Source organism: Amphibalanus amphitrite, unplaced genomic scaffold, assembly GCF_019059575.1.
Source record: "Amphibalanus amphitrite isolate SeventyFive unplaced genomic scaffold, NRLGWU_Aamphi_draft 001681F_arrow, whole genome shotgun sequence".
NCBI lineage: Eukaryota > Metazoa > Arthropoda > Thecostraca > Balanomorpha > Balanidae > Amphibalanus > Amphibalanus amphitrite.
Genome location: NW_024883174.1, coordinates 42,827 through 67,145, shown reverse-complemented (window position 1 = coordinate 67,145; position 24,319 = coordinate 42,827). Strand labels below are relative to the sequence as shown.

The following is a 24,319-nucleotide window of genomic DNA, read 5'->3' as shown; positions in this document are numbered from 1 at the left end:
CTGCTGGAGGCTCCTTTCTCCTCCTGGGCCCCCTCCGCTGCCGGGGGCGCCCCTTTTCTGCCAGTGGCACCCATTTTTTTTTATTATGGGGCTTCTCTTTTTCTTTGTTGGGGCGCCTATCTGCGGTTAGGGCGCCCCTCTTCTTCTTGGAATGGGGGCGCCTCTCTTCTTTTGCTGGGGTGTCGCTCCTCTTCAGGGGGACACCTCTCTTGCCAGGAGTGCCCCTCTTGAACAGAAGGCATCTTTTTATTGTAATAAGACGCCCCTCTTCTGCTGGGGGCGCCCATCTGCTTCTGGGGCGACTCTGATCTGCTGGGAATGGGTAATTGGGCGTCGCTCTCCTGCTTGGTGAGCCCAACTTCTGCTGGAGGCGCCCTATTTCTGCTCAACCTTTGCTGTGTCGCCTCTGTTTTGCTCGGGGCGCCCTCTCTGCCGCGGGCTATGGGCGCCTTTTTCGGATGTCGGGGGGGGGGGGGGGCGGCCGCCCCCGTCGCCCCCCCTGGATCCGCGCCTGCCAGCTAATGCATGGCACCCACCACAGGGAAAATACGGCCTACTTTCTATCCAAACGCTCATCATGGCCATTACTGTTCCTGCCTACATACACCTTTTTGCAGCAATGGGAGCAATGGCAGACCGAACAAAGGTGTACCTACCGGACGAGGAAAACTAGCAGACAATAGAACTGAAAAAGCGCGGCATTCCTCCTTATAGGAGCGTCTTTGCAGTTTCATAGTCCCAGCAGCAGGGGCGATGCCAGGTCGGGAGGGAGGTGGTGCACTGCCAAACGAGCGCCTTTGCAGTGTTCGTAGTCTCAAAAGCCAATGCATCGTCTCCATGACTACCACAGAAATGTTAAACAAAAACATATGTTTGTTTATCTACAGAAATTCCACGTCTCTATAAGATAAATCCTATGTTCAGCATAAATATAGTCAAGGGCAATCTTCTAAAAGTTCAACCTAAATCAAAGCACATACCACCGCTACCATCACCGCCAAAGTGATATTCGGACTCATTTACCAAACTGTCACCTATATGTCAGCATCTATTCCTAACGACATAATAGCTTCCTCTGAGAGAGCTCAGCCTCGCGGAGGTAGGCTACCCAGAACCCACTACACTGACAGGGCATTTTTGGCACATCTGCGACATTTCTGGCGCGGTTGGCAGCCCTCACCGCCGGTCGCTACTGTTTGGGCTCGTGGCACGGTCCCCGGGGGGAGGGGGAGGAAGAGGGGGAGGGGGCAGTGTGTGTGGCAGGACATGCTTCCTCTGGTCTCTATACACTCGTACCCACACACAGAGGGATTAATGAGAGGGAGAGAGAGAGAGAGAGAGAGAGAGAGAGAGAGAGAGAGAGAGAGAGGGGGGGGGAGAGACATAATATCGATAGCACAATATATAAATAACATCTGGAATATACCAGTTAGTACATTGTTCCATTATTAATAGCTATCGGGCATTTATGGCATCCGTGGTATTGGCTATCAAAATAGGATAATGTGAAAATGCGTTCAGGAGCGTCTGCTTTGTAGGGGCTACCATTTATTTTAAACAAATTATACTCGCATTTATCATGGGACCGGTGATTTTGGCAGTGTATCATGTGACAGATGTCAACAATCACCGATCTTGCCGACCCCATTTAACGTGTAGATTCATAAAAAGAAGACACAAGCATAGGCACATACCAACTCAATGGTTTGCCTGCATCCACCTACACATCCCACACCCATCGTCACAATCGATACAGCCAGCCAGTTCTAACCTTCCACTATACGACTGACCCAGTGAGCGTGATAACCGCCGTTTCCTTATGAATTACATCATCACATACTGCATAGGTCTGCCTCATTTTCCCGATTCTTCACCAGCTGGGGTCAGTCGGCTCGAATCAGTTAATCAACCTCCTTTTGAGCCACTCAAGGTCACGGAGCGGCGGAACCGGAGTAACTCCGTTAGTTAACTCCTTTAACCGAAGTAACTCCGAAACGGAGTTAACTCCATTTCGGGGTTAACTCCGACCTATAGGTCGTAGTTGACAGCTCTGCCCGGGGTCGGAGTAGGAGTCACCGAAAAATCCATCCAGTCCACATCGACTTCGACTCTGAAGCCGGAGTCTGAATCAGAGTCGATCGAAGTCGACAGTGCTGCCCATAGTCGGTGTCGGTGTTGACTTTTGGAAGTCGGAGTCGGAGTCAGAGTCGGAGTCACAGAAAACCCCATCGCCTCCGTATCGTCTTCGACTCCGTGGTCGGAGCTGGGATCGGAGTCGGTCGGAGTCGACATTTCTGACCGGAGTCGGAGTTGGCCCGAGTCGACAGCTTCGACCCGGCGTCGGAGTCGGAGTCACCGAACACCATCCACCCCGCAGCCCCACCCAAGGACATCGTTCAGCGGAGGAGGTGACGGTTTGAGTCGAACTGGCGGTTGACCTATCGCTCCGTGTACACTAGTGCTTGTCGCGGTGACCTCCTGAACTACATTACTTATCGTGCGTGCCAGTTTGTGTGTGTGTTTGTGTGCTTGTGTGTTGCCCGAGTTCACGTCTTTGTATGCTTTATGCTATGTGTTGGCGGGCTTTATGCCTAATATGACTTTTGCACTGTACCTGGGCATGTATGTGTAATGTGTATAGTCCGTTTTTCTTATCTTTAGACTTCACTCCAAGATGTTTCGCAAGATATGCACGAGACAAAGCATGGCTTAGAAAAAATCAAGCCCTTCGGAAACAGAAAATATTGCCTTGAAGCCTGGAGAGTGGCGCTCTTGGGTGCGGCAAGTGCAGATTTGTAGTCTCACAAATGTGTATTACATAAATAGGTAGGTACTTATACCTACCTGCTACAAAAATTAAGTTGGATAAAGTTTGGTATGCTAACCGAACTATCGATCCGATGAATTAAAGGGTACCTATAAAAGCGAATATCACTTGGAAATGAACTATTCTGCAAATGGACACAAGTCATCATCAGTGACTTTAGTTCAAGACCTATAGGGCTTGGTTCCAGCCGAAGTTTTTTGAAACCGCAGGTGCGTGCGACTGCGAGTGCGGACCCAATGCAAGGAAATTCTTGAAGGAGCTCGGCGTGTGGCTCGTAACAAGTTCTGGCGACTGTCGTGAAGCACTTGGTTTGTGGTTCGCTATCGCAGACATTCGAGTGAACGCGTTTTCGATAGTATTGACTGTGACGTTGTAATCCTCACGAAGTATCATGTGGACGGGTTAGACTGCGTGACGAGAGGCGGAGATGAATTATGCCTGTGGAGGTAGGCAACCCGCAGGACATGCGTGTTCAGCGGCGCAGGCTACCAACACGAGTTGGCTATATGAGCGTGTGTTTAGCGATGAATGCAGCATTGATCGAAATTAACAAATATACATACTATTTCAATGTGATGACATGTTTTGCTCGTATTACCCGCTAGTGTCTACAAATCTACCACCAGTAACTCGTAATACAAATTACAAAAGACAGGAAACACAGGAGTCGTACTCGTATATTGGGTATGTTTGGTTCACCGAAGCCATCGTAGGTCCCATGCGCCCTCAATCACTTTCACTGTCACTGTCGTCACTGCTCGAATCCTGAAGTGACACGATCACTGGCTCGATGTCCTCCATCATACCATCTGCTCGCCAGTACACCTCTTCCAGTTCTCGCACGTGGCGGCAGCAGTTTCGCCACAAGTCCGGTGGCGCGGCGTCTCGGCTATCCAGCAGCAGCCTTTCCACGTCATTCAGATGCCCAGTGTTGTTGAACTGGCGGACGTGCGTCTTCATGTTTGCCCAAACCATTTCAATCGGATTGAGGTCGCAATGATATGGGGGCAACCTCAGTACTTCATGACCGGCCTCCTGTGCCACCTTGTCCAACACATACTCGCGTGTCTGTTTCAGAGGGCGAACCAGCTCAAGAAGCTCGACCTTCCGCAAGTCCGGATCAGGATTGACATCATGTACCCGCAGCCATTCTTGGATCGCTTCCTTCCTCCAGCTAGCTGTAGGTGCCTTGTTAGCACATCTTGAATGATACGAGGCGTTATCCATAATGATCACGCTATTCGCTGGCAGGTTCGGCAGAAGTTGGAGTCGAAACCAGTCCTCGAAACAGCTCGCGTTCATAGACGTGTGATAGTCGGCAGACTTGCCGTCCGTCCTCATACACATGAATGCTCCTGGGGTGAAGCCGCTGTCCGAGCCAGCATCGACTATGATTAGGCGCTTGCCCTTCCCTGTCACTGGCTTATGGCCGGCCACGTCGTCACTGTCCAACCACGCGACCGTTCGCATATCAAACTGGTTATACCAGGTCTCGTCCAAGTACACTATAGTGCGCTCTGGGTCGGAGCTTCTAATCTTCCGAATGCGTCTCAGGAACGCGTTCCGGGCTGCCACCACCTGAGGTTTTTCAACCAGCAGCTTTCGGTTGTTCACTTGTCGGAACTTGAATCCTATTTGGAACAGCTGCTTTCGTATGGTTGAGCGCGAGATAGTCTGCTCGAACTTGTCCTGAACTGCCGCTCTAATGGTGTCCAAAGTGACCTTTTTCCCTTCCAGGTACATGGCATGCACCATTCTTCTGAACGCGCACTGGTCAAACTCGTCGAAGTACTCGCGTGGCCCCCTGTTAGGGCGCTGGCGGGCTGGAGACTGGCATCCATGTGTCTCTATTCCACTCTTGAATGCATTAACAGAGGCAATCGACACTCCAGTAGCAGAGCTGGTCTCCTTCGCTACGTTAATGCTAGCCGCTGCACTCTCATCACCTTGCTTGAGGTATTCATCTTTCTTTCGAATAAAATATTGGTAAACATTATAAACCACTTGTCTCGCTTGTGCACCGATCGGTTTTCCTTGCCGAAGTTTTGAGAGCATTGCATATTATTGTATACGAATGGATATAAATTTCAAAAGATATATAAAAGTCTCAGATTTCCTTGATACACAGCAGACATATGGTGTGTTCGCTTTTAGAGCCAGTGGCAATGAGCGTGACGCTTGATTTTTATTATCAAATTGTGTGACGTCACGTGCTAAGTTATCTGCACATCTTGGAGTGAAGTCTAAAGATAAGAAAAACGGACTAGTGTGTATTGTGTATTGTGAGTGTGTATTGTCCATGTATATAGTGAGCCATGCGGCGGTTATTTCCACTATTCATTTGTTTATTGGTAAAATTGCATCGAAATCATTTGTGGCTCCCTCGGCGTTTTGCGTATTTTGTGTGTGTCTTGGCGTTTTTCGTGTGTCTGTACACAAGTGTGTGCTGTTCAGATGTGTACCGTTTACACAGCTAGCTGTGGGTGTGTGCATCCACACCGACCTGATTGTGTCAAACTGGGTCAGGTTTGGTGTCAGGACTGGTGAGCCTACTTGTTCGCTGTTTGCTTGCTCCTTATCATGGGTTGGTCTCATTGTTACGGCGAAACAGTGTCGGCAAACTTGAACAGTGTCGGAATGTCCCCATTGTCCCAGGCCGAATGATTTGGGTGTGGAGTTTTAACCCTCGCATGTGTGCGGCGTTTGCCAGCTTCTAATGTGTAGGGGGGGGGGGGTCGGTTGGACCCCCCCTTGCCGTTTGGCCCCTGATCGAGCTAGAGCTTCGCGAAAAAACGAGCGTGTTGCCCGTCACGAGACGAAGCCGATGATATCCAATTTTAACCTGCGCCGGGCCGGTGCTCCGCGACTTCCGCGCCGGGACGGGGGGGGGTGTCTGAACACCCCCCCCCCCCCCCGCTAACTCGGCTCCTGGGCCACGTAGCGACACGCGGCTGGTGCCATGTAAACACGAGGGGGACAGGAGTGGGGGGTTGCCAGTTGAACAGTTGCCAGTTTACGGCGACATTTACACGGCCAAACAAAAGGCTCCTAGCCGTACCCGCCGTCTTTGTTCCACAATCTGAAATGGCTGCCGGCAAAACAGGCGAGCTACATTTGAAGATTAGTACAGTGATCAAAGTACGAGGGCCATCGTGCTTTATTTGAAGCGTCGCCAATTCGCAATTATTGAAGGAGGGGCGATGTTTGTGGGGATTAAGTCTGTGATTCAACTTAACCTATATAGGGAAAGATGTGGATTGTTGATATGCAAAAGGCGCTGTTTATCAAGTGTTTGTCCCTAAAATGTGTCCGTGGATTCTTGTCTTCTATATATCGTGCACATAACGTGCATCATTTTCATCGTGAGTTTTCCGCTATTTTACGGATTACCTTCATCACATTTTCACGGAGTGCTTTTATTTATTAAGCTAGTCAAATGTGATTTCACCACACCTAGTATACGGTATACCCAAGAGATGCAATCTAGTTCTTTTTGTCGTCACATTTTCCGTCTCCATATTGAAATACCCCAACCTTAACCGTCGTCACGTCAGTGACCGAAAACAATACGGGCGATATTATCATGCGGAGACACGGACCAGTCGTCCTTATTAGCATAGCCCGCATGCCACCGGCCCCAGGCAGCGCCTCGGGGCACGAACCGATACTGTCAGTGTGTGTAAGTGGGGGGGGGGGGGCGAGGGGGAGGCGACAACTGTGAGACAGGTGTGAGGCTGAGAGACAGCTGGCCTCTTGTCTCCGTTGTCTCTTTTTTGGTCTGATTCATGGGAATGCATTCGAAGGTATAATAGCGTGTCCGGCTATATGTAACGCATTTCTGTTCACATTGCAATGCTTGTATGTCTCATTTTGATGTTGGATATGAATAATTTACAAATACAAAGCCCGGCAGAATGATGTTTGCATGAAACAAAGCCCGTCTACAAGTCGAAGTCGAGTTTGGGCAAACATTGCACACAGGAAAAAAGTCATAATAATGATGTAAAATTTAAAAGAATATACGTATCAATCATTTTTCACTGGTGGCAACCGGGCGAATGCGGCAAAGAAAGGCCATCAGCTAAACGCACGTATGCTAGGGAGATATATGCTATACGTAACGTATATGTTACAGGCAATGTGTGGAATCAGGCATTCTATAGAATGCCTAGGCATTCTATAGAATACCTGACCGACCAGGCATTCTATAGAATCCCTAGGCATTCTATAGAATCCCTAGGCATTCTATAGAATCCCTGACTGCTTAGGCATTCTATAGAATGCCTGGCTTAAGCTCCCAGGCATTCTATAGAATGCCCAAGTATTCTGATTGTCCCAAACAGCACTTCAAAATTCTTTGTTGAATTAGGCCGGTCGTCGCCTGAAACCATTTCAGGGCAATGAGATATATGAGAGGAAGCGAGGGAGAAATTGGGCTATGCCAGCCACCAAATGGTGCGCCGCAAGCAGCAACTGATCCAATCCCGTTGGCACGGGAGAGCCACGGCGCAAGGGACAGGCCAACCAGTCGCTCAAACGGTTACCCTCGGAGGGCTAGTGGAGTGTTGGCTGGGCGGGTGAACCGTAAGCTAGAATCGAAAGTGCTTACAAATTACGATGGGTTTGTTCTGATGCTAGAAATGACGGTGAGAAATATAACAAAAAAGCACCATCTTACATCGTCATAAGCACTTCGTGTAACTACTCTAAATATACATGGGCAGCTAAGCTTAACCTACACTGCAATGTCAGGGAAGAAACTGAATAAATGGTTCATTATTCGACGCCCGGGCGGTGGCCCGGCCGTAACAAGAGCCGGATTAGGTGTTGTTCGATCTCCCCTTCCAACTTGACTTCTGAGCCTTGCGGTGTTCGAACGGTCGTCAAAATAATGAAATTGGACTCCAGTAATGCTTTGGCAATGTTCCTAAGGATGCCAAATCTAAAACAACTATGTAGTTAAGCCATTTTTAGGTCATTGGCCATTTTTGACTCGAAACTGCATTTTCTCCAGTTTGGCCGTAAATCGATGCTATGTCTTCCAGGGGGCAAATCCTCCAAAAATGGACGCTTTGCAAACTTTTTTCTTCGCGGAATTTTGACCAAATGCGTTTCCGATAATGACATCAACACCATCGTCTTTCTAGCGTCGAGACGAATACTCAGTACTCTCCGAATGAAAGCCTAAAAGATGATCTACCATTTGACCTAATAAGGTTAGATTGAATACCTGACATGAAAAATTGACTGAATGAGCATTTAACATAGCTGACCGCAAGGTAGCCTGGCAGAAATAATAACGTTGCATATCGGTTCGCACTCATAATCTTATACAGCCTTCACTCATTTGTTGGTAAGATACGTATATTTCCCAGGCATTCTATAGAATGCCTGAAAATCAGGCATTCTATAGAATGCCTAGGGATTCTATAGAATCCCTGGTGGGTCAGGCATTCTATAGAATACCTAGGGATTCTATAGAATGCCTGGTCGGTCAGGCATTCTATAGAATGCCTGATTCCACACATTGCCTGTAACATATACATCAATGACCAATGTTGAACCATTCCAAGAACGCGAATAAATGTTTTCGAATGATCACTTACGTAATTGTTATCCCTCAGCGACTATCTCAATGATTTGATACTGATCTCTGACCAAATATATCATCAGGAACGTACCAGGGTACACAGGGTATCTAACCGGGTACCTAACCGGTATGTCACTGCGTACCTCGTGAGTATCTCGCACGGTATGTCACCGGGTATCTCCTTGGGTATTTCACTGAGTATCTCACCGGGTATCTAACAATATCTCTCCCGCTGTTCACAGGTCTCTCACCCTTACCCGATCGAGCATGTCCTCCATACCAACCCGGCACGTACCGCCTCTACTCCAACAGAACACTTCACGTGAAACACACTTTACGAGATCCTCCCTCTAGCACTAATCACTTTACACTGCGCCCAACTCAGTCACATTGGGTCACAAGTCCGCCCCGTTACCAGTCACGCGCTATAAACCGGGCGTTACGAGCGTCACGCAGAGCCGCGTGCCGTCACCGGGCGTCACGGAAGCGTTGGAAGTGATTCCATGGTGGTGACGCCCTGATGATTTGCAAAATTACCCGTCAGTTAATGGGCCAGTGAGGGATATTTGACATTCATGATAGGCGATTGCATGTGTATGATAATCAGTAGTGCTTACCACTAGACTACCGGCGATGGGTTGGGAGCCCACTGTGGATTGTCCACCGTCCACCTTTCACAATCCACCGTCCACAATCCGCCTTCCACTGTACACACCGCCCACCATCCACCGTATACCGTTTACCTTCCACCGTCCGCCGTCCACGATCCGCCTTCCACAATCCACCGTCCACCATCCACAACCCACCGTCCACAGTCCACCGTCACAATCCACCTTCCACCGTCCACCATCCACAATCTACCATCCACCGTCCACAATCCACCGTCCACCGTCCGCAATCCACCACTCGCCGTCCACCTTCCACCGGCGCGGTTATCACAACACTACCGTCGCGATCGACACTGGCACACAGGTGCCAGTGTTATGATGACGTCACTGCCAATCAGCTGATAGCCGCCCGGTGCCAGAGGCGATCCCAGGGGCACCACCTGGGGGGGGGGGGGCACCAGAGGAAGAACGACAGAATGGGACAGTTGGACTCGGACAGGAAAAAGGACAAAAGTCGAACAGCAGGAAAAAATGTTGAGTAGAATGAGGAAAAGAGCTTGCAGAATTCATTCAAAGCTCGAATGTTGCACGAATCAGCATAGGTCAAGGTATCCAAAGTATTTTTATTCCGATGGTGACTTCTTCGGTGTTGGGTCAGTACCTACTCAGTAAACATGACATTGCTGAAGGAGATATCCAAATGATATAACTTTATCATTCACTGTGGGACTGAAAACTTATTGGTAAATAGGAGAACGAGACGAGCTTTAAGCTCCTGCACGTGAACTTAAATTCGATAAAATTATGATTTTGGCCATTCAACATCTGTATCATACCTAATCCTAATAAGTTTTGGCCGTAAAACAGATACAGGTATATGGAGAGTTGTATCTACTGATTTCGAATATGGCAGCATCTTTTCACCGTTCACGACTTTTCATTTACCAATGACCGGAAAGCACTGCGATACCAAGTATCCACAGCAGTAGTTACTGCGGTGTGTTCTAACTCGATCCAGTAAAATGTTGTGGAGTGTACAATAAAAACTATCCACAAATACCGATGGAAACGTTGCTAAGTGTACTGTAGCGGGGCTCGGCTGCAAGATATTTTATTTTTATAAAGTCTGATGGCCAAGAGTTGCGAACGAAAATTATTATTATTAGAAGAAGAGACGTGAGGGGGCACGTGTTAAGTAATGCGATAGTGGTTCATGTGGATGAGGCCGGGCACTTACCAAGGTGGGAAGGGGCTGAAATTTTAGAGAAAGGTATGAACAAAAATATCAGGAGGGCACTAGAGGCTGCACACATCAAGACCAAGAACACACTTAACACAAGAGGGGGATTTTATTCGATGGCAGTAGCGACAGCCAGATTATCCTTGCTGAAACGGAGCACGCTTGTGAGGAACGACCGTGATCGAATGTAAAAATACCGAAATGTCATTACCATGTGTAATTTCTTAATGCTGATGTTATTTTTAAAATGTGATTTGTGACTTTAGGAAATATTTTATATCAATTACTGACGATGGCACAGTGTTGTCGAAACGTCTGAAATACAAAAAGATTTAGATTTTAATTATAATTTTCGTTCGCAACTCTTGGCCATCAGACTTTATAAACATGTCTCACAATATTGAACAATATTTTATTTTGTTTTGTTTGCGAGGCTGGTCAGTCACTGGGGCATATAGGCTGCTACACTGTACGGTGATGGGTCATTGGGTTATGGGCATTCAAAGAGGATAATTTACTCAGGTTGGTTGCTCCGGGCTCTCTCTCTCTCTCTCAACCGGTTGGGACCCCCGCTTTAAATACGTTTACTTGAAACAGAAAAAACGACACTTTACATCACACATCCCGGCCACTGCACGGAGGGGTACCTCCCACTGGATATACCACATTCACACTTCGACTCACTCTAACCTAGCCTAACCTAACCTACCTAACCTAAAAATATAACCTAACGTAGCATAATCATGCACTCAAACACACATCTCACACACACGCAAAACGCCAGACTATCAGTCCGCTCCCTCCCTTTTTACCTAACTCTCCCTCAGTGGTGCACAGTGACAAGTTAATGCAAGCTTATTAGATGTCATTTCCCTGCCCATGTAAAACGTAGCTGGTGTATTAGGCTGCGGATCACCCTGCCGCCAAGATAGGACACATGAGCAGCCTGTTCCCAAAATAAAAACAAAACAAAAACAAAATAGTCACAACCTCCCCTTTCCCGAATAATTCTTAAATATCAGCACTGATCCTAATCTATCCTTACAATTTCACCAACGTCTCGTTCAGTGGCGACATAAGTTGGACGATCGCAGGCATGATCTGTCTTTTCTGATCGATCCCGTCTCCGCCTTAAGCTATGTAGTAAAAACGACAGCGGAGGCCTAAAACCTAACATCAAGGGAGAATCTAATGCCAGGCCGGATTTTCCCTGCTTTGTAGAGTCCAACTCTCTTCCCCTCTCCCTTGAGCCTTAGCCATGATCGCGACACGGCTATTTATTTTGCCCGTCTTACGCCATAGAAACAGCCCGAGGCATCGAACAAGAACGACCATCCAAGAGCAAAACATGCTGCGCGCGTCGCCCGCGATCACCATTGTTGAGCCGTCGATTATCAACTTTCATAGAGAACCTAAAGTAAAACCTACATGGTGTTTCCCGCGCCCTCCTGGCGTTTCCCGCGCCCTCCTGGCGTTTCCCGCGCCCTCATGGCGTTTCCCGCGCCCTCATGACGTTTCCCGCGCCCTCATGGCGTTTCCCCCTATAACCCAGCCGTTTTAACCTACCGTTCCGGAACAAACCAATCGCTAAAATTAACCGCCTCTAAATCACCAACGTTAAACGTCCCCTACCACTGATGCTTTAGCCAATAATCCTACTCGCACGTTTAAAGTGAGCTTAGGCCCGACTGCCATCCGATCAATCATAATTGCATATTCAATCGTTCAACCCAGACAATAACCCGTCCCTGTTTCCCATCACCCGTAAGTGTAAACAACCGTGTCGGTGAACACAACGTACACGGGGGTACGACACGCATAGACTGGCCTCGCAGCCCCGAATTATTCCCTAATATAGTACCTCTTAATTCGATACGATTTCTTTCGATTCCTTTCCTCGAGTTTTACCGATAAGCATTTTGTAGTGCGATAAAAGACAGTGTTTTAATTTCGACAAACCATGTAACTCTGACAAAGCATTAACTCAACCCATTTGTAAAAAAAAAAAACATTGTCCGACTTAAACAATTGGAAGCTGTAGTCGATGCCTGACCCTATTTCAATCATCGGTAATGTTAATGTCAATCCGGGTATAATTGTTAATGACTCGGCGGTCCGTGTAGTGATAGCCGCTCTCAGTGGGCCACAGGTCACCTCTGACTGCGGGTTCGGCTCAGCCATTGTCATCCCGCACCCCAGCGCAGTGCGAGCAGCGAGGGACGGGCGAATCCACCCATCGTCGATAACGATAGGCCTCCCGTCACCATGGAAACCTGCTGGAAAGAGTTTCACGGCAAGTTGCCGTGGGCAACACGCTTTCAAGCCGTCATAGCAACGTGACGTGATAGGAACTAAATTGCTACAAGGCCACTAGACAACAAATATCAAAATAATCAGTTCAGCGCATTGTCACGGGTGTTTTTCTGTACCTGTCCACAGTTGCCATAGCAACGAGAACACAACTCACCATAGCAACACAGCCAGCATTTCCGCCTCCACTTATGTCCAAATGTCACAGTGAGGTTTGATGAAATGAGGCAGCTGGTGAGCCAAGCTCTGTTCCTAAAGTGCATTCGACAACACACAACACTGAAGCTAATCATTCGACAACACACGACACTGGAGCTAATCCCATGAGTAAGCCGAAGGGGATTGATGCTGTGCTTGTTGGCGACGAGGCTGTCTTTTCACGAACGGATCTGTGAAGATGTGGAACCACATACCATACATACAACATGCATTGTGGACAGTGGACGGTGGGGAATGTGGATGGTAGATGGTGGATGGTGGGTGGTGGTGGACAGGGAAAGGTGGATAGTGGACGGTGGACAGTGGATACCGGATGGTGACAGTAGACGGTACAAATAGCTACCGTAATCGGTTACACTGAAAGTGTTACGGCGTTCGAAATATTTTTTTCGTCTTTCGACGTACAACTGTTTAACTCACGAAAAAAACGTTCAAAATATTAACTGCGGCCAATCAAACGAGTCGATGTTGATCTAATAAATAAACAAGTGACTGAGATGTTGGGCGCATTATTTATTTGATAGAAGGCGCGTTTCAAGCAAAGTATTCATCTCAACCCTGCTTTTGTATTGCAGGGCTTTCCAAAAATTGAAAAAGAAATGGCCGAAAAGGCTCGATTACTATTTTTCCAGTTTCATCACGAAATGATGTCAAGTTCAACAAAACAGCAAGGACAAAGAACTGTATACCTAAAACAAATAAAACATGTCATCAAACAAAAAGAACAAAAGATAGTCAGCGTAGCCGGGTAAGTTTTTGAAATTCCTTCTCATCTTATGTAGGTATGTACCACTAAGTACACATATTGCGCTGATGAATATGATACGCATGTGTATCATATCATATCATATCATATTGCGATGCAGTGTGCATCGCAGACGCTTTCATCGTACTCATAAAAGACGCGTGGCTCTTTGTAAGCCATGATTAGCCTACCATCCAAAGCATTCAAATTAGCACGGCCGCACCGCAGACAAATACCACTAACATTGATCTCGTTCTTCTCGCAACACGCATTGATAGCGCCATCGTCCATCGCCGTTAATCAAACTGCAACTCAAAATAAACTTGGATCGAACTAAAAGGTTTATTGCAGCCTCGATGTGGAGATGGTCAATACTGATGACCAATGACCGTAAAAACTGTCAAAAAACCACACACACACACACAACAACATTCGGTCAGATTCAGTCGCAACACATAAACAGGATAACACATACAAAATGACTAGATCAAGACATTGATGATTAAATGAGGATATGAAACAATCATGGACAAACAAAACCAAGTTCAATAAACAAATTAAAGATCAAACAGGCACCTACTTCGTCCGGGTATAATGGGGTCGTGCTCCAATCAGCTGTTAGGCGCGTCTGCTCGTCAGTCGTCTCCAATAAGTACTATTGGTCTCAAGATAAGGGTCCAGGCGGCCTGTAGGTTTGATGCGGTGAATACCCTCACCCTCGCCACAGCTGGAGAGGGGGTAGGGGAGGGGTTGCGTTCGGCCCGAGTCTGACAGCGGGGTCGCTCGCCGCAGTGTGGTGTTCAGCGGTGCAGTCGGAATCAGGCGAAATTATGCCGGCGGCGGTAACCGGTCGAAGGGCCTGGCTCAGTCGCGTCTCGAGACGATTTACCGAGCAGGCTGTCAGCGATAGATGGGAGGGGTGTGGTCAGGGCGCTGTTGGATCACCAAATCAGCATGCTGTCAGTTTGCTGGCGTTTCTCATCTTCTCATTGGTCGTTGATGAACCACACGTGGTGAGTGCGATTGGCCAATGAGAGACTAAGAGACGCCTGTAACTGGCTTCCATATATTGGAAAACCGACAGCAAGCAAGCAGAAACAACGACAGTGCATGGGGCGCACTAGCTTTGAAGGTCACTCCGCAAAAGCATAACTTTCCATGGTTGAGGTTGACGGGTGTTACCTACCCCAGACTTCTTGCGATTGCTCTCAACAAGGCAACCATAGAAAGCTGAAAATAGCACACCTGACTTGATTCAAGCCGATTCTCTGGTGACACCAACGACCAATTACATTTTCAATTCTCGTCGAGTCACTGACCTTTGACGCCATAAAAGAATTCACTCGGTCCTAAAATATTGCGGCTTGGCAACTCCGTCATTGCTAGGTCAACTTTTGCAGATAAATAGAATTCACAGGACTTCATATTCTTCCGAGACCTTGCAACTTTTCTGTCTCGTAATTTTCTATAAAGTTCACGTAAATCTAGGTCAATGACGCGACCTCACCATCGTAATTCAACAACGAACAAGGGACATATTAAAATTTGTTTTGATGACAAAAATGATTTAAAGGAAGGGTGCCACCTTTTGGACACAACGCAGTTTTTACAAGATTAGCCTCACATGAACCTAAAAACCGGCTTCACTTACCTATGCTCGAGACGGTCAGCATTGAATCCGCACGTGAAGTTATCATTTGCGAGTTTTGCTGCCAGCATTCGGGCAGGCAAAAATCTTCAGCACTATTTCCTCGTCGTGTTAAGGGTATTTTATAAAACATGAAATCAGCAAAGGTATGTATAAAAGTTATACTTTTGAAGCATGTTTTATCATTTTGAAAGGGTATATTTTTTCTTTATGGTATACACTTAAGTTTTAAAATTTTAATTGGGAAGTTTTTCTAGTAAGTTGCATGAAGGGTGAAGGGTTCCATAGATCTCTTAAGCATTGTAAAGGAAAAACCTTTACTCGACTTATTTGATGTTCTTTTCTGATGTTCTTTCTGATGTTCTTTTGATGAAACCTTTAGTTCAAATCATGTTATCTTCTTCCTTTTTATTTGTTCATCTTTTTGTCTCAGTTGCGCCATCAATGCAAATGGCAGAATGATATGTTGCCATGACAACAGGATATGCCAGCCGTCCTAGCTGCCACATCAAACGACCTTGAGTTGTAGTGGTGATATAAACAACGATCTTTTTTTTGGCCAATGTATTAAATGCAATGTTTCGGTTTTTTGTATATTGTGGACGCGCTAACCACGTCTAAAAATTCAAATAAGTAAAATAGATTCATAGAACAAAAATTTCGGAAGGTGGCACCCTTCCTTTAAGACTATCGTTTGCATATGGAGTCGTGCTCGTATCGCTTCATTCCGTGCAAGAGAGATGCTCAACTTTTGCGCTTTGAACCATGTGCAACGTCATAAACGACATTATATAGATATTGAACCTTTTTTTGTCATTAACTACCGTTCCAACTGAAAAACAGGGTGATTATATATTAAACCGCAAGTAGGTAGAACAAATCTTTTAAACGTCGAGCCGTTAGGCGAGACGTTTAACCCTATTCCTGGCGGGGGGGCCTCAGGAGCCCCCCCCCCCCTGAGGTTTTTTGGTTATATCTCCCAAACGCGTTGAGCTAGGAAGCTCAAATTTTCTGACTTTTCCTAAAAGGCTTCTACGCAACATGTCTGAAAATTTTGAGTTGATCTGACCTCAGGTCAGGTCACCAGAGGCGGTTTGGTGACGCTACCTCAGAAAAGTTTGCAATCACGCCAGAGCTAGAGTTTTTGACCGATCAATTTCTTCTCTTCAGGGTTTAGTTAGGGTACCAGTATGTGCAAGTTGTATATCTCGGAATTTTTATATCGGTGACCTAAGGTCAGGTCAATTTCGCGACCTCCCCATTATAAGTCAATGGGGGAAAAATCAACTCCCTGTTTTTACCACTAAAACGAGTCGGAATGGCCCCATATACCATACATGACTTCATATACGATCAACCTTCACTACCTTGAGGTCTGTTTTGCTGTTGGGCAGCTGTGAGGTCATGTGACGTCATCAAAGGTCACCAAATGTTTTTGGCCAATAACTCCGTACAGGAACAAGATACAGACGCGTGGATGGTCTCATTGTGTTCAGCTCGTCAAGACGCATCGAATGATATACATGATGACCTCGAGGTCACGTGACCTGAGGTCAACCTTTGACCTTGACCTTTCGAGGTCAACATATATATCATTCGATGCGGATTGACGAGAGAATCACGATGATGCCCTTAGTTTGTTCCTATCTTGACTAATTCGAAAGTTATTCGAGAAAAACTCTCTCCATATCTAGTGCCGCCATTTTGACTTTTTCGACCCCTGTGACGTCATCTTTGACCTGACCTGAAAATGACCTTTGTAAAAATTGTAGATCTTGGCCGTGCGTATCCGATGCCGTTTACCGCTTGTCGCTATCTTGCTTCGTTCTCGAGATCTCAGGGGGGGGGGGCCAAATCGGCCCCCCCCCCCGCCAGTTTCTTGTCCCGGCGGAGCCCGCCAGGAATAGGGTTAAAAGATTGTTTTCCATCTACGAGCGGTTTAAAAAATGTATCCCGTACCGCCGATATCTTTCGGGTGCTTAATGGTAAAAAATTCATTTTAAATAAAAAATACGACATATTTCAGACTAGACGAAATGTCTACTTGACGTTTAACAGTTTGTTAATCCTCTAGACGTTTAACAAATCAGTTACACGACATCTGATAATTTTCTCTCTTTACACGTAAAGGAATTGTAAACGCTGTCTATGGTATCTTAGAGATGTCAATAGAATACCAACTTTTTGGCATACCGACACCAAACCGATACCAACTTGGTATTTGGCGTTTCGAGGCTAACACATTTGTTGGTATTTTGTTGGTTAGGTATTGTGAGTCCTCGCTAATGTAAAAGAGACTGTGACTTTGGTAAAAAGTTGGCATTTCCCTGATATTCCCAAGTCGGTTCGGTTTCGGTATTTTCCCACGGTTCCTGTTGGTATTTGGTTTGGTATCGGTATCACGACTTTCTGTAATTGACATCAGTAGTCCATATATTTAAAAATGCCTTCCCAGGGTTTCTTAATCCATTGCGGACGTGAATACTGGACAGATTATTAAAGAATTGCTAGACTCTCATCACATTCGAGCAACTGAACAAGATCCCAGCACCCCTGGTCATTCTGCAGTCTGGATTTTTCCTGCTTGGACTTCACCGTTTAACCTCAAGCAACTCAAGTTGCGGAGCGAACTCAAGAACCAAAGACCCTTGATGAACTGAACGCTGCCGTGTGTCGTCGAAGGCCTCGTCTGCACGATGGCCGGCGATCATTTGGGGCTCCAGCGGGGGCTTATTATTCGCTAATGAACACCCTGCACCTGTGCACGTGACCTGACCTCAGAGGTCACATGTAGCCCTGACACTTTTAACTTGATTGTGAATCGCTGGGTGTTGTTTTTGTTTGCAAGGCTTTTAGCTTAATTATGGGTGAAACGGCGGCGGGGTCCAGCACCCCCCCCCCACACACACACACACTCTAGACCCCTCTCGGTATTCAGAAAGCCGATAGGTCCGTCGAGGAATAACGGATACAACGACAACGAGACACGTGCACTCTTGAAATATGTTTCTTCCGTGTGAATTTGATTTTTGAGAACGTTTCCTTGTCTTGTCTATAAGCTGAAATCGCCAATCAGCCTATATGCATTACCTAGCAGCATCGCTTCGAGTCCCATCGGTGGGAATGGCCAGAGGTGGATCCAGCTCAAAGTTTTTTTTGGGGGGGGGGGGCAAACCATAACAATTTATCGATTCTTTCCATGCATCGTCCATAGGCGTAATGTTAAAATTATGCCGTTTGGGGGGGGCAAATGCCCATTTTGCCCCCCCCCCCTGGATCCGCCACTGGCCGAATGGCTTCTATACTCTACACTATTAATGCTTTCTTAGAATGATATCACGTTCGATAGAAGTATAAAGCGAACACATAGCGAACGGGGCGAGAGTAACACTTAACATATTGTTTACTGGTTAACCCTGGCCGAAGCTTTTACAATGCAGTTATTGAAATGAACTGTTCAACAGTTGTTCAGCGCTGTTGAAATTATATGAAACAACTAAGGAAATAAAAGTTATGAAGGTTGAACTATGCAACCGTTAAGATAATGATATTTTTTTTTCTAACTACACCGCCACCCATTAATAGGTGACCAGGAGTGCCCCCTCCCTCAGCCCAGCGACTCACAGAACCTTACTTTACCACCAGAGAAAACATAAAAATGGCAAAGTCGCGGCACTCCCTGCTAAGAAACGGAAAACAACTCAAAATAAGCAACCAGTCGGTAAGAGGAAGTATGGTTAGTTAGAAGAAAAAAGAACGGCAAAAGATGTCCCCGCTGAAAGCAGCGGGAGACTAAATCACTACTTCCAATACCATGTTTTATGATGTAAAAGAACACTCATTCAGGGTTAGTAAAGGGACACATACATACACACAAAGCACAGGTTCTGGTCAGTATTCTGCAAAAGGTCATGTGTGACCGGATGAACCCTTCCAGCTAAGCAGAGCTTGTTGCTGGTCGGGGTCACCGGTCACAACGCCGTAAGGGTGGGTTCGGTGTAAGCCACAGTCACTATGGCTGACAGGCTACGCTATACGAGTAGAAGGTGTTTGGAGAAGTTGAATAAAAAACTACAACGTGATACAACGCATGCATATTATTCTATTTGAAAGTACCTTATTTATTTGCATATTTTACTATTGATTATTGAACTTATGTAAACAAAAGCTACACAGGGTGTTCTAGGAAATACTCCTTACTTATTTTCTTTACTTGCAATTTAGACATGTTGATAATGCATTGAGCGTTAAATTGAGTTGCCATAATTTTATTCCAGATGCGAGGCCCAAGCCATGTTACATTACGAGTGCAGTATAATCTTTTTATAAATGGTTCAATGAACTGTTGACGATTTCTGGTCCTTGAATCGCTAGGGTCACTAAGGGTAAATAACCCATCAACAGATGATGGGAGAGAAAAAGAAAGTTTTCTGTGCATTAAGATAATAGCCTGCTGTTTTGCTATATTATGAACTTTGAGAAGCTTAAGGCTTTTGAAAATTTCCTCTGTGTGTGCTAAACGATGTTGATGAGTAATAATACGAATGGCTCGCTTCTGAAGCAACTCAATTTTGTTTAAGTAAGAAGGAAATGTAAATCCCCACAACACACAACAATAATTGATATATGGTAAGACCAGTGAATTGTACAAAAGAGTTAGCAAATGAGTATCAAGGAAAAATTTTGCTCTGCTCATTACCCCAATGTTACGACTGATAACTGTTGTTAAGTGGTCAATATGGAGATTCCATTTAAGGTTCGGATCTATAATCATTCCTAAGTACTTGACTGATTGAACAGCCTCAATAGGATCACCATTTAATGTTACATTAAGTTCTGCTGGATTGAGTGTATTATTGTAGATTTGATACACTGTTTTCTTTGTGTTGAGGCTAAGTTTATTTGCTTGCAACCACGTGCATATAATGGGCAATTCAACGTCAATCATATTTTGAAGCTGGAACGCTGTTCCACCTTCAAAAATGAAGACTGTATCATCTGCATACAGTAAACATTGTGCTGTTTTACAAATATTTGGAAGATCATTTACATAAAGTAAGAAAAGCAAAGGACCAAGAATGGAGCCCTGGGGTACACCAATGTTTACATTTTCTATTGAAGATCTTGCACTGTTATATTCTACGCATTGTTTTCTATTAGTAAGGTAAGATTCTATCAGGCTAAGTGCTTGCTCAACAATGCCATATTTGCTACATTTTCTTATTAGTATGTCATGATCTACAGTATCAAATGCTTTTTTTTAAATCGATGTACAGAGCTATGGCAATGTTGCCTTTTTCAAATACTTTCATTATTGTATCCTGCAGGAGAAGTATGGGCATATATGTTGAAAGTGACTTTTGAAAGCCAAATTGGCTAGCAGACAATATATTATGTTGCAGGAGATATTCCATGAGTCTTTTGTGAATTATCTTTTCAACAAGTTTTGAGATATAAGGCAAAATACTTATTGGTCTATAGTTACACATGCTGCTTTTGTTGCCAGCTTTGTAAATAGGTTTGACAACTGCAATTTTCATGTTTTCTGGGAAGATACCTTTTTCCAAGCAGAGATTAACCAAGTGCACAAGTTCAGGTATTATTGTAGAGTAGGTAGACTTGAATATCTTTGCATTTATACCATCTATACCTGAGCCAACATTTTTCATGGCTTTGATGATCGAGTTAAGCTCAGCTGAATTAGTAGGCTCAAATTTGGATATATGCTCAGCATGATCACTTATTATATAACTTAAAGGGTCAGTGTTGCTTGGAGGAATTTCATTTTTCAGTTTTTCACATATTGAAATGAAATATTTGTTAAATGAAGCAGCTATGTCATTTTCATCATCCAGTTGTGTACCATTTTCATTGACAAAGCTACTGGGCAAGGACTGCCTACTGCATCCTCCCATGGCACATTTTTTCAAAAGCTCCCACATTTTCTTGGAGTTAGATTTATTTTCTTGAAATTGATTTTGGAAATAATTTTTCTTTGCTACTTTTATGATAATGTTAAGGCAGTTCCTATGCCTATTGTAGGCAAGCTTATTCTCTGTGGTTGGGTTTTTATTTTTTTCTTTGTACAAAAACACTCTCCTATTGATAGATGTTAGTATTGCTGGAGTTATCCAGGGTTTTATAGCTTTACTTTTTCTTGTGCATTTTATTTCAGTGCTAAACATCTTTATTCCTGAGGAGTATGCATCTATGATAATGTTTGAGGCAATGTTTGGATCTGTAGTTTGTGAGAAATTTTGCAGATGCTCAGTAATATAGTCTTTGAGATTGTCCATTCTGTTTTCATTGAAGATGAGCTTATAAGTGTCATGTCTTTTGGCATCTTTGTGAGGGTAAGAGCAGGTAAAGATAGGAAAGTGATCAGAGAGATCTTCATATATAATCCCAGAGCAGGAGACCAGTTCAATATTGTTGCAAAAAATATTATCAAGCAGAGAACCCCTTTCATCAGAGATTCTTGTTGTTTTAAAGATAGTTGGCCAGAAGCCATGAAAAGCAAGTGTATTGAAGAATTCTAATGTTTTGTTATTATTTGCAATATTGAAGAGGTCATGGTTAAAGTCACCTGCCAGGAAGGTTGTCTTATTCTCATGATTTATATTCTCAAGCAACGATTCAAGTTCACAACAAAAAATGTCACTGTCCAAGTCTGGAGGTTTGTATATAGCTCCAACAATGCATGTTGGATAACTATCGACTTGGCATTCTATGATAACTGATTGAGTACATTGTAGGGTTTTAATTTTAGATCTGAGTGAATGTTTAACTGATTCAGTATTTACATAGATTGCCACCCCACCTCCCATTTTGCCATTCCTGTTCTCAAAATAACCTGTATATCCAGGAAGTTGTCTATTAGAAATTTGGTCGTCCGATAACCATGTTTCAGTGATGCAAATGATATGCCAAACACAATGACTTCTGGTCAAAAACAACTGAAGTTCTTCAAATTTATCATTTGAGCAAATAGACCTGGCATTTATATGAATGATATTCAAAAAATAGTGTGATGATTTATTTGTATCAAACATTGACGGAAGGGAGAAATAGCCACAAGAGGATTGTAGGGTTTTAAAGCTGTTGTCATCAACCTGCAGTTCAGGTGAGGTGATATTGGCAAAGGGATTAAATTGTTGGCTATTTAGAGGTTCTGGGATATCAGAACACTCTACGAGGTTCATGACAAATGACTAGGTATACTGTAATTTAGGTACTATACCTTGTTTTACGGATTTTCTGATAGGACAGACCAAGAGACCAAAAAAAGCAGGCACTCTCGGATATAAATAGTGATTAGTGACGTTGTCGGCGGTATGCCGATAATGACAACATTAACTGCTACGTCCTAAACAAGCTGCCACGTCTTGCAATCTAAGGTGAAGCTGCAATGAATGATGTGTGAGTTACATGGTCCGGCATAAGTTGTATCCTCTAAAAAAAACGTTCTAAGTTGCTACAAAGGGGACAGCGATTCTCTTTACCGTTCATGTTATTTCCCACGAACAGGGATTTACATACGAACGCAAATTTGCATGCTGGTAACTAGGTTGTGCAGTAAATACGGCTGGATTCTTTATCATGCCCGTTTGAGCTGTAACGACAAGGCGCCGGGGTTGGCCGCCGGCTTCTGTTTGTCCAGGTTCTGCTGGACGATAGCCTGAAGTTCGTCGATCAGGATGAGGTCCGAATGGCAGCCGGCTAGCATCTCTTTCCTTCAGAAGTCTGATAAGTTCAATTCGCACCACCGCTAGGCCTTGGCAGAGTGATGAGCTGGCGCGTCGTCCTGATTGAAAATGCATGTCAACATGTCATTGACCATGCGTTGGCTTAGTATTGGGCCGAAGGTAGGTAATGAGCCTCGGAGAGCTCTTCCAATAGCGTCTCACGGTCCTGTTTGGAGATGTGATAGCGCTTCAGCGCGAGCCGCTTGGCCAATTTTGTCGCTAACTACTGGCCCCTCTTCCCGGCCGCCTTTTTCAATGCGATTTATGTAGCGTTTGAAATGGTAGGCGCACGCCGGCAAACTGGAACGATTAGCAACACTGCCAGCAGCCGTGTGCGTATCCCACCAACACCGGACTGTGCAGACAGTTCGCCCATAATTAAGACTTGCAAACAAAAACAACAGGCAGATGTCCCAACCAATCAGCTATGACACGCTGTGTCATTTCGGCCTGGAGCATGCCGACTGTCTGGTTCAGCTCCCTTGATAAAAATTTCAGACCTTCATGTAGCGACGCAGCCGTTCAGGTCGACAATCTCTGTGAAACTGGCCGTAGCTCGGTGATCCGTGACCCGAGGTCCGTTCGTCACCTCATGTTCTGCGGCCAAGGACCGTGCAATGCAGGAGTGCAGCCTGAATCGTCATCCCTCATGTGTAGACACGATTAGGAACCGGAAAGTGTTGTCATAAGAAGTGGACTTAATTTTTGCCGAACCCTATAGTGTCGTCCTCATGCAGTGTCTTTCATTGTCAGCGAGGCGCTATATGGAGTTAAAATGGCGAGCGGCCCTCCTGGCGGAATGGTGAGCGTCCTTCTCTGTCAAACGCGGCGCTAGTTTCCGCCTAAGCTCCGCTGGCCCGCTCAACTGCTATGTCATGCGGCACAGTCTACAAGTACAGGTGACCGGTCGCGAGATCGGAGCTCCGTAGCACCGAGCGAGTGTGGCGAAGGTGGGGGTATTCACCGCATCAAACCTACAGGTCGCCTGGACCCTTATCTTGAGACCAATAGTACAAATGAGACCAATGATAGCGAGACCAATGATAGCGCCAACCTCAACGTGAGTCACGTCACACCGATGCCTTCAGTTCAATGGCTGGAGAAAAATAAGTAGCGATTAGTAATCCACATCCATGCGTCGAGCAGCCACGGTCACACACATCACAATCATGCAACATGCGCCTCATTCCATGGCACCAACATTCATCCCAGTACCGACAGAGCTTTGGCGGTAACATGGCTCCCCATTTTTTGCCAAAAAAATCAAACCTTCTCGCGCGCGTCCCGCGCAAAAGCGATACATCAACACAAAAGGCTCCCTTGACGGGAATTAAGACCTCGGTTCTCCCGACAGCGATTCCACTCAGTCACCCGAACCGCAGAGTGG

The 24,319-nt window shown here is 45.4% G+C and overlaps 2 protein-coding genes across 2 annotated transcripts in view; both read right to left on the bottom strand.

Annotated features, from left to right (window-relative positions):
- The window catches only part of LOC122374612 (E3 ubiquitin-protein ligase MARCHF8-like), a 58,203-nt gene that overhangs the window by 17,363 nt on the left and 16,521 nt on the right, over positions 1-24,319 (bottom strand). The window lies entirely within an intron of this gene.
- LOC122374609 lies at positions 2,646-5,085 on the bottom strand. Its single transcript, XM_043353445.1, has one exon. The coding sequence runs from the start codon at positions 4,880-4,882 to the stop codon at positions 3,554-3,556; it is 1,329 nt and encodes a 442-aa protein (XP_043209380.1). The 5' UTR covers positions 4,883-5,085; the 3' UTR covers positions 2,646-3,553.